The sequence below is a fragment of the Chrysochloris asiatica genome, unplaced genomic scaffold, assembly GCF_000296735.1.
Source record: "Chrysochloris asiatica unplaced genomic scaffold, ChrAsi1.0 scaffold00168, whole genome shotgun sequence".
Taxonomy (NCBI): domain Eukaryota; kingdom Metazoa; phylum Chordata; class Mammalia; order Afrosoricida; family Chrysochloridae; genus Chrysochloris; species Chrysochloris asiatica.
The window spans coordinates 4,693,112-4,707,091 of record NW_006408686.1 but is presented as its reverse complement, the minus strand read 5'-3'; the positions used below and the strand labels follow the sequence as shown (position 1 = coordinate 4,707,091).

The 13,980-nt window shown below is 52.7% G+C and overlaps 1 protein-coding gene across 2 annotated transcripts in view; it reads left to right on the top strand.

Annotated features, from left to right (window-relative positions):
- The window catches only part of SPTBN4 (spectrin, beta, non-erythrocytic 4), a 141,338-nt gene extending 128,595 nt beyond the window's left edge, over window positions 1-12,743 (top strand). The window contains exons 25-36 of one of the 2 annotated variants that reach the window (XM_006871413.1): window positions 548-928; window positions 3,281-3,525; window positions 5,902-6,040; window positions 6,146-6,230; window positions 6,624-6,820; window positions 7,485-7,894; window positions 8,003-8,215; window positions 9,393-9,462; window positions 10,072-10,364; window positions 11,487-11,660; window positions 11,809-11,851; window positions 12,585-12,743. In XM_006871413.1, the coding sequence (XP_006871475.1) occupies window positions 548-928; window positions 3,281-3,525; window positions 5,902-6,040; window positions 6,146-6,230; window positions 6,624-6,820; window positions 7,485-7,894; window positions 8,003-8,215; window positions 9,393-9,462; window positions 10,072-10,364; window positions 11,487-11,660; window positions 11,809-11,851; window positions 12,585-12,743 (2,409 nt within the window). Of the gene's footprint in view, window positions 1-547; window positions 929-3,280; window positions 3,634-5,901; window positions 6,041-6,145; window positions 6,231-6,623; window positions 6,821-7,484; window positions 7,895-8,002; window positions 8,216-9,392; window positions 9,463-10,071; window positions 10,365-11,486; window positions 11,661-11,808; window positions 11,852-12,584 lie in introns of those variants that run through there. The other variant, XM_006871414.1, reaches the window with a different exon arrangement.
- Window positions 12,744-13,980: the final 1,237 nt, after the last annotated feature.

Here is a 13,980-nt window from a genome sequence, read left to right as displayed (position 1 = left end):
TAGTGGTTACGAATCAGGCTGCGAACCTAAAGGTCAGCGGTTCGAAACTACCAGCTGCTCCGCGGGAGAAAGATGAGGCTTTCTACTCCCATAAGGATTTACACCCTCGGAAACCCTGTACAGGGTCGCTATGGGTCGGAACCGACTCGACGGCACGTAACAACAACAACAGGTCCTTTGAATGTCAAGGTCATTGGTTTAAACTCACCAGCGAGTCCTTGGAAACTCTATGCAGGGTCGCTGTGAATCAGAACCGACTTGATAGCACTTAGCAACGTACAACACAAGGGAACCGTGCCTGCTCCCACATCCTCCTCACAGTGGTTATGTGTGAACACCATTGTTGTGGCCAGTGTGTCAGCCCATCTCATTGAGGGTCTTCCTTTTTTTGGATGACCCTCTACTTTACCAAGCATGATGCCCTTCTCCACCGACTGGTCTCTCCTCTTGTTACTACTACCCTTCCTACTGTGTTAGATACTATTTTTATGATGAGGGTTGAGGGCAGGAGGTTGGCGTATTTGACATCCTTATCCCTGTGTGGCAGGTACTGCAGGAGAAATTCTCCGAGTTTGCCAATGAGACCGGCACAGCAGGGCGGGAACGGCTGGCGGCAGTGAACCAGATGGTAGATGAGCTGATTGAGTGCGGCCACACGGCAGCAGCCACCATGGCTGAGTGGAAGGATGGGCTGAATGAAGCCTGGGCAGAGCTGCTGGAGCTCATGGGCACGCGGGCCCAGCTGCTGGCTGCCTCCCGGGAGCTGCATAAATTCTTCAGCGATGCTCGGGAGCTTCAGGGACAGATTGAGGAGAAGCGGAGGCGACTGCCCCGCCTGACTGCTCCTCCGGAGCCGAGACCCAGTGCCAGCTCTATGCAACGGACTCTTCGCGCCTTTGAGCATGACCTTCAGCTCCTCGTGTCTCAGGTGGGGCAGCCATGATGGGCAGGTGGGAGGGCCTGAACAGGGTGGATAGAGGCAGCTGAGTGGGTACAGATTAGACTGTGCAGCAGGTGGGAATTAGACAAGGGGATAGGTTAAAAACAGACCATGAAATTGGAAGAAATTGGATGATGGGCTGGTTAAAAAATGAACGGATTGCTTGATGCAAAGGAATTAGGCAGAAGAACAAAGTTAAGCAGTAGATCTGATCGAAACAGGGCTTCAAACCAATTCATTTCAGTTCTGACTCTCAGTTTGAAGTCCTGGATAGAAATTAGACATGGTTGCTAATGGAAATTGGGTCTTGATTCTACTAGGAATGAATCTTACTTAGTACACCCAGGTGGAGGATGCAACAAGGGCTCAGATAGAAATGAGACAGTGAGGCTCTGGTAATTGATGATTTTTCCAAAATAAATTTGATGGCCGATGGGGGCGCAGGGTGTAACTTCAGTGGAAATGGTTACAGAATGAATAGAAATCTGGTAAGGGAAATGGAAGGGGGTGAGGGTGGTCTCTGAGGAATAAGATGGAAATAAAGCTGTGGATCGGCCAGAACCCCAGAAGTAGAATCAAAGAAAACTGAGTTACAGGTTTAACAGATTTGTCTATAAATCATACAGATGATTGTTAGAAATTGGCCTGAGAGATTGAGAGTGATTTTAAGTGGTGGGTCTGATAGAAGAGGCTGTTCATATGGAAAAAAATCAGATAGATGGTTGAACCAACAGAAATCGCACAAGCAATGTGATCATCATCGTGTAGTCATTCTGAAAGAAATGATGCCAGCAGATAGTGGGTCCGCAAACAATTGAGTGAGGGGAAGAAAGAGAGGGTAAAAAACAGGGCAAGTCCTACAGATATGTATCGGGAGACATTTTATGAAAGAAATCAGAAGATCAGTTTTTGTTTTTGTTTTTTTCATGTTTTATTGTGAATTATGTGATAGTTTACATGGGAGAACATTACTTTATATTCATCCTATCATATATCATTTCATTGCCATGGTTACAATCCCCTCCATGCATCATCAACCAACCAAAGTGTATACCCTGCAAGCCTGCCCCCTGGTCGTCAGCCCACAGCCCCTCTCCCTCTCTGGGTCTAGAGTCCCCAGCCACTCCATCTCTCCACATGTCATCGTCTCTGCCTCCATTTCAGGCATCACTGCTTCTCTGGGTAAGGTCCCACCTTATGCTTTTCTCCCTTGATGGTCCCAGGGACCTCAGCTCCTAGACTGAAAAGTCAATCACTCCCCTTCCTTTGCTACATTTCCAACCCTCACAATCAGTCCTGATAATAATTATTCACTATTGTATCACAAGAGACCTATCCACATCGCCTTTCATCAGCCCCGCCCAGACAGATTGGATATTACTCAGTGGAGATTCTACCTTCCTCCTCACCCTCTAGATCTAGGCTCTCTCTTAAACGCTTGTAAGCCAGTCACTTCTTGCCTTTGTAGCCCCCCCTCCCCCCATTTTGGGTAGCCAGTGTCCAAGTTGCCCATCCCTGTCTACTCTGTGTTTGGAGGGGGTGGCAATGATCCTCACTGTAAAGATTTGTTCCCTCGTTTGAGCTACTGCATCCATAGGTGTAGGTCAAGTTCCTCAAATTGTATCAGATTACTCTTTTTTCCCTCTTTCTTCTAGTTGAGCTCTGATCATCCAGTCATTGAAGCCAGGTCAAGTGGGTATTATCTGCAAGTGTGGGTGTTCTTATGCATATGTCTTCTCTTCTTATCAGCTGGACGCTTCGCTCTCCACTCTAGTTCTCTGTGGCTATGTCACTGACTCTGGGCCCAAGAGTCCCCAGGTCTTGCCACACTGCTGGCCAACCAGGTCGCCACCTGGGTTCACAGGAGTCTATCAAGCATTGTAGGGCTTAGCTTGCAGCTTCATTGCTGTTTTTCCCTCACCAGAAGATCAGTTTGAAATGAAATTGAAGTGGGCTTGGAAAAAAAATAATGTAACGGCATAGAAATAGAGTCGTTAGGAAAAGAAATCAGGCAGGAGACTAAAAGAAACATAGTGGGTTTAAAAAAGTCAGAAAGTAGGCAAGTCTAAGAAAAATCAGACAGTAGACACGAAAAACAGGTGGTTTCCTTATAAGAAGCCAGATGAGGTGATCTGGTCAAAATCAAAAAGAAATCAGATGGCAGGAGAATGAAAGAGAAATCAGACATCAGACATGAAAGTAATTCAATTATGGGATCCCAGAGACCCAGGCTCCTCACATCTTGTGGATTTCCAGCCAACCAGCAGGTGTGGGAGAGGGAGGGCAGAGCCCAGGCCTTGTGGAGGGCCAGTGCTGGACCCTGGCATACCTACCCTTTAGGTCCGGCAGCTGCAGGAGGGGGCAGCCCAGCTGCGGACGGTGTACGCAGGTGAACATGCGGACGCCATCGCCAGCCGGGAGCAGGAGGTGCTCCAGGACTGGAAGGAGCTGCTGGCGGCCTGTGAGGATGCCCGGCTGCATGTCAGCTCTACTGCCGATGCCCTGCGCTTCCACAGCCAGGCCCGAGACCTGCTCGCTTGGATGGATGGCATCGCCAGCCAGATCGGGGCAGCCGACAAGCCCAGGTGCCCCCACACCCCACCCTGGGGCTTCCTACTGGCCTCCCTCCACTTATCAACAGCCTCCTTACAATAAGAAATCACGGCAGCCAATTCCTATGTGGCCACCTTTTCTGTCAAGGGTGTTCTGGGCCTCAGTTTCCCAAAGAGGCCAGGCACTCTTTGAAATGCTCTCTGGACGTTAAAACTTCATTGGAGCAGGTGGGGCTCAGAGCAGGGTACATTCTGTTACCTTCTGCCTTTCCCAGTGGCCTGATCCCTGGTGACTCAATGGTTAAAGCATTTAGCTTTAACCAAAAGGTCAGAGATTGGAACCACCAGCCTCCATAAATACTTAACAGCTTTAGAAATTCTGTGGGGCTGTTCTTTTATGTCCTATATGTTTGCTAAGTCAGAACCTCTGGGATTGTCACAGAGCAGGATGGGGTGGAATCAGGATGGGGTGGGGAGGTTGGGGATTAGGGGAGCTGAACAACTGTGACAAACAATTGTAACATCTTAGAGGCTTAACACAGGCGATTGGGACTTATTGCTCCCACAGTGGCTCCCTGTAGGACCTGCCCCACTGTGGTCAGGTTTAAGCATCCTTCTATCACTGGCCCTGGGAATACTTTGCTGAACCATCTGCATCTAGCTGCAGATGAATTAAAGAATGGGGAGGAGCACATGGAAGGTTCTAGAAAGTAAGCCTTTGTTCACATTCTGTCAGCCAGCTGGCCTTAACCTGTCTGCAAGAAAGGCTGGGAGATATAGTGTGATGTTGTGTGTGCCCAGAAAGCAGAGACCTGCCAGTGGTAGACACAACATCATTGCTGTGATCCCAGGGTCTTGACCGCACACTCATGTACATGGCAGACGTAATAGGTATTGAATGCTTCGTACGTGCCAGGTGATAGACGAGGTCAAGGACCCTTCCAAAATTTGGACTTTATTTTGAATATACGAGCAACAAAATGATGCTGTCCAATGATCAAGCCCAGCTATGAGCTACATGTTGCTGTGAAGTGCCGTTGAGTCGGTTCCAACCTATAGCAATCCTTGTAGGGTTTCTAAGGCATGGCTGGTAAGCTTGAACCACCTACCTTGTGGCTCAAAAGACTTTGCAGTCCAGCGCATTAGTCTGGAGCACCACACCAGGACTCCATGAGCTATATACAAGTATATTGTTTTACATTTTCTAGTAGTGACAAGGAGCTTTGGTAGTGTAGTGGTTACGAATCGGGCTGCAAACCTCAAGGTCAGCAGTTCAAAACTACCAGCTGTTCCGCAGGAGAAAGGTGAGGCTTTCTGCTCCTGTAAAGATTTACAGCCTCAGAAACACTGTACAGGGTCGCTATGCCTCTGCACCGACTCCGTGGCACATCACCACCAGTAGTGACATTGGAGCGCTGGTGTGGTGCTGCAGGATAGCGCACTAGACCACAAAGTCTGTTTGAACTGCAAGGTTGACTATGAGTTGAAACCCCTGGACAGGGTCACTATGAGTCTGAATTGACTTGATGGCGCTTAACAACAACAAGTAGAGACCTTTGATATTTTTAAAAATAAAGAGAAGGAAGTAAAGTTTATTTCAATTATTTATTTAACACAGTTTACCCAGAAATGGGAGTCCTGATATGGCATTGTGGTTTAATGCGCCAGACTGCAAAGCTGTTTGAACTGCAGGGTTGGTGGTTCAAGCTAACCAGCTGCTCCTTGGAAACCCTATACAGGGTGGCTATGGGTTGGAACCGACTCAACGACACTTCACAACAACAACCCAGAAATGATCATTTCAACATGTAGTTGCAGTTAAATGCCATCAAGTCGGTTCCAACTCACAGCCACCCTGTATACGGTTTCTGAGGATTGGTAGGTGAGTTTGAACTGCTGATCTTGCACTTCAGTGATTACGCTACAACGCCATACCAGGAGCCCATTTCAACATGTATTCAGCTTCACTACCAATATACTTTTTTCTAAATATTTTTTCCTACGAAATCTTCCAAGTCTACTGTGCATTTGACACTTGAAGACATCTCAGTTCCCACAAGCCACATTTCAAGTGCTCACTTGCCCTCTGTGACTACTGGATTGGACAGTGCAGGCTTGGCTCAAATAATTGACAGGTGTAACCTTTGGAATCTTAACTATAGACAGAAAAATGAGATGTGGATACCCTCGAAGGTTAGATTTATAAATGTGTGATGGTTACCCTCTACCTTGGAAAGTTGGGATCATTGAGTCAGTTCAGGACTTCCTTGGTCCTTCAGAATTTGGCCATAGAAGGTACTCACCTTCTATGTGGTACTCCCTATGTGGTACAGACCCCCAACCTCATCAGGAGCTGTGTATATGGGGTGGTGGAGGGACTCCGAAGCCACTGCTTGCCACCCACTGCAGGGACGTATCATCGGTGGAGGTGCTCATGAACTACCACCAGGGCCTGAAGACCGAGCTGGAGGCTCGGATGCCAGAGCTGACTGCCTGCCAGGAGCTGGGGCACTCTCTACTGCTCAACAAGGGCGCCATGGCTGATGAGGTGGGGAGGGGTACATGGAGGTCCCCCTCTGCCCCTCAGGCCGGTTGGGGTGGGAGCAAGAGGCACCCCACCCTGACGCCTCTCCTGCCCACCCACCATTCCCAGATCCAGGCGCAGCTAGACAAGCTGGGAACCAGGAAGGAGGAGGTATCAGACAAGTGGGACCGTCACTGGGAGTGGCTTCAGCAGAGTGAGTGGGGCCCCGGACATAGGGCTTGAGGCACAGGGACAAAGTCTGCCATGTAGGCACAAGGCCCAGAGGGTGACACTGATTTTCACATCCCCTAAGGGAACCCGCTGAAAACATGAGAGCCTCAGGAGGGTGGACAAAGAGACTACCTGCCATTGAATCCCTGGTGGCCGTCACCTTGGGGGTGAACCTCTGACCCTCCCTCCCACTGCACCCCACTTGCTGGCAGAGTCCAGAGGGGTCTGCAGGGCTGGGTGATCTAGGCTTTGCAGGGGTAGCCAAGGGGCAGGGATGGGATGTGGGGAGGGTGGATTGCTAGAGAAAGCCACTGCCCAGAAAGCCCACCCCCCAATGGGAGCCCCCAGCGCCCTTGCCCTGCATGTCTTTCCTCAGTGCTGGAGGTGCACCAGTTCGCCCAGGAGGCAGTAGTGGCTGACGCCTGGCTGACGGCCCAAGAGCCACTCCTGCAGAGCCGCGAGCTGGGCAGCAGCGTGGATGAGGTGGAACAACTTATCCGGAGGCATGAGGCTTTCCGCAAAGCGGCCGCTGCCTGGGAAGAGAGGTTCAGCTCCCTGCGGCGCCTGACCACGGTCAGCACCCCAGCACCCCCACTCTATAGGAAGGAGACAGGCACGCCTGAACCTGATAATGGTGACGGATGCTCACCAGACTCTCAGTCCAGCAGGGGAGGCTGGCTTGTCATCAGGCAATGACAGCTCAGAGGGGTGGGTCAGGGCTGGGATGGAGGAAGCACAGGGCAGTGACCAGTGGGACAGGGAAGGTACTGGGGTCTGTGGGGGCCCAAAAGAACTTGGGCGATAACCTGGTTAGAATATAGCAACCTCGACCTCAAGGTCGGTTTGAACCCGAAGGTCAGCGGTGCAAACTCATCAGCTGCTCCTCAGAAACCCTATACAAGGTTACTGTGAGTCAGCACTGACTCGAGGCACTTAAGAACAAGAGACCATCAGAGACCTGGTGGCACAGTGGGTTAAACATTGGAGTGCTAACAACAAGGCCAACGGTTCAAACCCCTTCTTTGGGAGAAAGATAAGGCTGTTTGCTGCTGTAAAAATCAACAGTATCAGAAACTACTCAGTCCTGTAGTTGGAGTCCACTCTGAGTTGGAATCGACTGGATGATAGCATTCTTAGCAGTCAGTCCCAACTGGGTAGTGAGGCCCATCAAACCCAGAAACGCCTGCCCAGCCCAGCCCACCCTTCCCTCACCTGACCCTGGCCCCTCCACCCCCAGATCGAGAAACTCAAGGCTGAACAGAGCAAGCAACCACCCACGCCTCTCCTGGGGCGCAAGTTCTTCGGGGACCCCACAGAACTGGCGGCCAAGGCGGCACCTCTGCTGCGGCCGGGGGGCTACGAAAGAGGTCTGGAGCCGCTGGCCCGTCGGGCCTCGGACACATTGTCAGCTGAGGTGCGGACCCGGGTGGGGTATGTGCGCCAGGAACTCAAGCCCGAGCGCCTCCAGCCGCGCATCGACCGGCTGCCGGAGGTCCCGGTGCGGGTGGAACCCGCAACCCCGCCGGCCGTTCACGAGGACACAGCGGTGGCCGTCCCCCGGGTCTCTGCTGCGGTCGAACAGGATCGACCGCGGCCCGAACGCCAAGAGTCTGCTGAGCGCGCCGAGGAGCTGCCCAGGAGGCGGAGGTCAGAGCGGCAGGAGTCGACCGACCAACCCGAGGAGCTGCCCAGGAGGCGGAGGTCAGAGCGGCAGGAGTCGACCGACCAACCCGAGGAGCTGCCCAGGAGGCGGAGGTCAGAGCGGCAGGAGTCGACCGACCAACCCGAGGAGCTGCCCAGGAGGCGGCGGCCCGAGCGGCAAGAGTCTGCAGAGCACGATGCGGCGCACAGCCTCACTCTGGGCCGCTACGAGCAGATGGAGCGGCGGCGCGAACGGAGGGAGCGGAGGTTGGAGAGGCAGGAGTCCAGCGAGCAGGAGACGCCCATCAGAGGAGACCTAGCCAAGGGGTGAGCCCCATGTGGCCAAAAAGGTGATGAAAGGGGGACTGGAAGCAGTCCTGGCGAAGGGAGCTAGGAACTGCCTAGCGCGGAGCGGACTGTCGTGGTACCTTTTTTGCAGAGGTACAAACTGTGGTTGGAGAACGGTAGGTAGGAGCCCCTTTTTTCCCAAATAGGCAGGTCTTCCTGATGCCAGAGCTTCCAGGTTCTCAAACCCCAGGCCTGTCCTCTCTGCATCTCAATTTCCTGGTGGGGCTAATGGTGGAACCATAACGCCCTGATTGGAAAAGACCCTTGCTCATAATCACACTGAAGAACCCTTGTGAAGTGGGACAGCTGTCATCGTGGTGTTGTATTTTGTTTTGAACTTTTTATTTTGAATTGGGTGAAGGTTTGCAGAACAGATCATTAGTTTTCTTTTCAGCAATTCATACACATTTTGTTTCACTTCATTGATTGCAGTCTCTTAGGGTACCATTACTTATCCAACTAACTCCCTATGTTTTGTATTGTCATCTTCATTTGGTGAATGGAATAGCTGAGACACAGAGAAGGCAAGTCACTCAGCTTGGACTTGAATCCAGGCTTCTCAGACTCCAGCATTAACCTTAGCGTGTTGTGCACATCTGTCCCGTCAGCTATTTCTCAAGAAAGAGAATTTTGGTCAAATGTTCTGGAGACAGTGACTTCTTGACCCTTCTTTAACTTTGGTAATTCATGAATATGTGCTGAGTCCCACACTATACCTGGTGTGTGGTAGGGACAGTGGTGACTGGAACCAAGCCCTGGCTCAGCCCTCATGGGTCTTACAGTCCAGCGAGAGAAATGGACCTCTCATCAGACAGCCATGACCCAGAATGATCAGGGCTGGGATGGGGGGGTGAGGCTGGGGGATGTCCAGGGAACTTAGGAACTCTGAAGGTGAGAGAAACAACACTATGTTCAAAGGTTTGAACAGTTGGCATGTAGTTCTTAATGCTATTTAAAACTCAAGGTGGGGATGTGTGGTTCTCCATTCAGCTGACCTGTCTATAGCAACTGTAGTGGGTAAGAGAAGGCCACAGAAGCGGGATAGGGTCCTGACATTTCAGGGTAAGGGATGAAGGCTCCTTGGTCCAGCCAGGCTGGTCCCTGGGAGAAAATAACTTCAGTTCCATCGGGCCTTTCTCCCCCCTCCCCCCCCCAGGAAGGCCACCCTGGCTGACATTGTGGAGCAGCTGCAGGAGAAAGAGGCAAGCCCAGGGCTCCCTGCTGGGGTAAGTGGGGCTTCTGGATGGACAGGGAAGAACATGGAGTCCCCCCAGCTCAGGAGTCAGGATCCCTGAGCTTGGAGTGGGTCCCCAGGTATCCTACATTTTGCTACCTTAGAGAGATACGTCGGCGTTGTGACTATGAGGAGAGTGGAATTCCTCTTTCCCCTAAGAATCTTTGCCCCCAGATAGACCCCTCCAAACTTTCCCCACATCTGTCCTGGACTCCATTTTCTCCATAGCCGACTGGGTCCCAAATTTTCTCACAGAGAGATGGGGTCGGGGACTCCGGGCCTATCTCCCCGCCCCCCCCCCCCCCCCCAGGAAGCCTCCTACAGACTGTGGATACTCCCCTTTCCGCACCCCTCCTCCATAGACCTAGTTCCTTCCCCTCACTCTACAGGTGGGGGCATTTCAAATATGAGTCCTGACATTAATTTCCAAGATTTGTGGGGCCCCTAAAAATTGGACTTCAAGCTCTGAGGCCTTCTCAGACTAGATTCTAAGAAAGACGGCCCCCCAGGCAGACGAGATTCTCAGCCCCATGAGCACCCTGCCCCCAGACAAATGATCCCTACATCTCCTTTGGATAGTACCCCTCTCCTCTCCACACAGCCGTCGCTGCCTCAGCCTCGAGAGCTTCCTCCCGGCCGCCTGCCCAACGGGCTTGAGCCGCCTGAGCGGACACCTCGGCCGGACCGACCGCGGGCCCGAGACCGCCCCAAGCCGAGACGGAGGCCGCGGCCCCGAGAAGGTGGTGAGGGCGGGGGAAGCCGACGATCGCGCTCCGCCCCAGCTCAAGGAGGCTCCGCCCCCGCACCTCCGCCTCCGCCCACCCATACAGTACAGCACGAGGGCTCCCTGTTACGCAAGCGCGAACTTGATGCCAACCGCAAGTCTTCCAACCGGTGAGCGGCCTGGGCGGAGCTTTGGAAGGCGGAACTCAAGTTCAGGGTGCCCAATGAGTGAATAGATGGGCCTGAGGACCGGCACTACCCAACCAGAATGTCCAACCAGAGGAGGGGAAGGCGGGGCCTGATGAGGGGCGGGAACCAATTTCAGGGAATCCAACCCATGGGGACCGGGCCCTAAACCTGGTGTGTCCAATGGGGGAACTAGATGAGGGCGGGAAAGGAAATAAATAGGGACCCAGTCTCAAAGCAACTAATCCAAGAGTTGAGTGATAGTAGTTAAATAGCTAGCTGCAAGCGGGATTGAGCCTATGAAGTTCCAACAGCATATTAGGTGGCATCTGAAGAGATCAATCAATGAGAGGGATAGGGAGAACCTAGAAGTTACAAGTTGAGGGAGGGTCTGAAAAGGGGGCTGAGTATCCAATAATTAGATGGGTTGCATGTGAGGCACCTCTTACTGGTCCAAATTGGGCCGGGCCTAATGGTGATGTGTCCATAAGGGAAATTCTTGCCGACAAATGAAGTGGGCAGACATGATTTGGAAGTGGAGTCTGCAGGTAGTCTTTCTTCCTTGTCCCTAGACTAAGGTGGGAATAAAGATTGTATTCAGCTCTTGAGGTTGAGGTTGAGCAGACAGTTCTTTCCACATAGTAGAACAGTAGATCTTCCTTCAGGGAACTCTCTAGGAGTGAAACAGTGGATACCCTGGGTTGAAGATCTATCTTGCCTGAGAAAGAGTGTGAAGAAGGCTGAAACCCTGCCCTGGGGAAATCTAAAATGGAAGGGGGAGATATAGAGTCCTGGTGTGGTGCTGTAGGATCAGCACTGGATTGCGAACAAGTTCGGCAGTTCAAACCCACCAGCTGCTCCTCGGAACCACAGGGTCGCTATGAGTCGGAACCGACTTGACGGCATTTAACAGCATGGAAGGGCAATCCTAGCCAAGGCCAGCTTGGGCAAAGGTTGGATATGGGGAGACTTAGACCTTTCTCTCAACTCAGTAACAACCATAGGAAGAGACATAGGGCGAACATTCAGCACCCATGAAGGGCTTTAATGAAAAGCAACCAGGCAGAGTGTTGTGGCTCTGCTTCAAGCCCAGTCTCCTCATCCCAGGTCCTGGGTGAGTCTGTACTGCGTCCTGAGCAAGGGGGAGCTGGGCTTCTACAAGGACTCCAAGGGACCGGCATCAGGGGGTACGCACGGTGGGGAGCCACTACTCAGCCTGCACAAAGCCACCAGTGAGGTGGCCAGTGACTACAAGAAAAAGAAACACGTCTTCAAGCTCCAGTGAGTCTCCCCACCCCACTTCAGTGGGCAGACGGGAAAGCATTCTAGGCCCAGCTTCCCCCTCCCAACAGTACCCTGGCTCCCCGTGGTGGGTGGATGGATGGGATCTCTGCCCTAGTTTCCACAAGTCCTGTGTTCTCTCCGGTAGGACCCAGGATGGCAGTGAGTTTTTGCTCCAGGCTAAAGATGAGGTAAGATCCAGATCTTTCTCTCCTGTCTGTGGGCCACAGGAAACACCAGGATGGCCCATGGCCTGGAGTGGTGGGTCTGTGCTAGGGGAGACACAGGCTGAGTTATTAGGACTGTGATCTGAAGCTTGTGCTGTGAGAGCCAAGAGTTTCTTGAAGCAGCCAGGGAGAAGGGAGTCCAGGCTAGGCTGCCTGGAAGCCCTCAGGCCAAATCCCATCCCTCTTGCCTTGGCTTCTGAGCTGAAACTGCAAAGAGACCATGAGGGGCTCAGCTAAAATAGAGGTATAGGTGATTGAAGCAGAGGAACTGCAAATGGAAAGAATGTGAGGGGACAAATTGCAAGAGATCATTAACTGTGGTTCTAGAGATCAGAATTCAAGGAGTTAAGTAAAATTTGGTCCTGGAAAGGTTCTCAGGGCTGGATATTGCAGGGCATTGTGCACCATTTAGAAGAAGTTTGGATTGTATCCCAAGAGCACTGGGGAGCCATGGTAAGATTTTGAGCCAAGGAGGGTTGTTGTACTGCATAAAGGAAGATCTTTTGGGCTGTCATGTTCAGGGTACATAGTGCTATATAACAGTTTGGATTATTATTATCCCATTTAATAAATCAGGAAGTTAAGGTTCAACTAAGAAGGCAGTTGTCCTGATTTTTCTATTATGAGAGCTCGTCTCTTCTCCAAATATGGACTGTCTTTGTTTTCTCCCCTCCTCACCCCACCTCCCCACCTCCAGGAGGAGATGAATGGCTGGCTGGAGGCTGTAGCTGCCTCGGTGGCAGAACACGCTGAAATAGCCCGCTGGGGCCAGACACTACCCACGACTTCGTCCACAGATGAGGGCAACCCCAAGCGGGAGGCTGGGGAGCGCAGGGCCAGTGGGCGCCGGAAGTAACCCCCCCACAGTCCGCCCTTTCTCTCAACTCCGAGGGCACCAAGACACTTTTTCTTCTGCAGGGGCAGGAACCCCTAGTTCCAACACTGCGGACTTGGCATGAAGGGCACTGGAAAGGAGGGGACTTTTCCTGCACCCCAAGTAGTGGTGGAGAGAGAGCTGCCCCTATAGCCATATCTCGGCCCCTCCCCACAGGCCACCTCCACCCCAGGTGCTGGGGCTCCATTATTTTTATGCAATAACAGAGCTTGTGGGGGGCGGGGAAGGGACCAGTTGAGCCAAGTTCCCTGCCCCGACCCCCAAATCCTGCCCCAAGACGCTGGAGTGGTGGGGGCAATAATTCCTGCCCCCCTCTCCACCCTAGGGATGGGAACAGGGGCGCTGGTGAGGTCCCCTGGACCGTCCAGGGTGCTAGGGGGTGGGGAGGGGATGCCCCCTCCTCGCCTTTACCTCACTTCCAATGCTGCCTTGATCTCTGTCTGAGAGGGGGGTGGGGGCCCTAAACCCCCCCACACACTCCGCCGCCACAGAGCCATGCGGTTATTTCCTGACTTAATTTATTTTTGCAAAACGTCAACGTCCTCCTCCCAGGCCCCGCATCCCCGAAGGCTTTAAAGGGGAGGGGCGTCAAAGCTCAAAACTGTCTTCCTCTCGCCTGCCCCCCTTCAGCTGTAAATTCCCTTTCTGGAGGGGTGTGGTGAGGGGGAGTCCTCCCCCTGCATGCTTCTGGCTGGAGCACGTCCCTGGGAGTGGCGTGACCGGGTCGTGGGCTGCAACCACGGCTGCTGCCAGGAGAAGCCGCTGGGGCTGGGGGTGTGGGGCGGTGTGGCGGGCGCACACAAAGTACCTATAATAAACCCTTTGGCTTTGACGGTCTAACATTGGTTGATTCGTGTTTTATGGGCCGCGCCTGGGAGGCTTGGGGGTGGAACGTGGGAGAGACCGCAGCTGCGGAGAACATCTAAATGTCTCTGGTGATGATGGTGTGGACTAACTTCTTCGTGGTCCAAGCACACATTCCTGAATAATGCACCTAGATGCCATACCTAAAAAGGAGAGCCCGGGAGGGATTAGGAAATGTTTTGTTTCGCCTTCTGCAGCTTAACTTCCCTAAAAACCTGCCTGGTCCGCACCGTCCAAGCCCGGAGAGGAAGGCCCCCTTTAAGGGGGCGGTTACCTTAGGTGTGACTGGCGAACGCATTGTCCAATCACCGACTGCTCTTGGAGTCACGGCCCA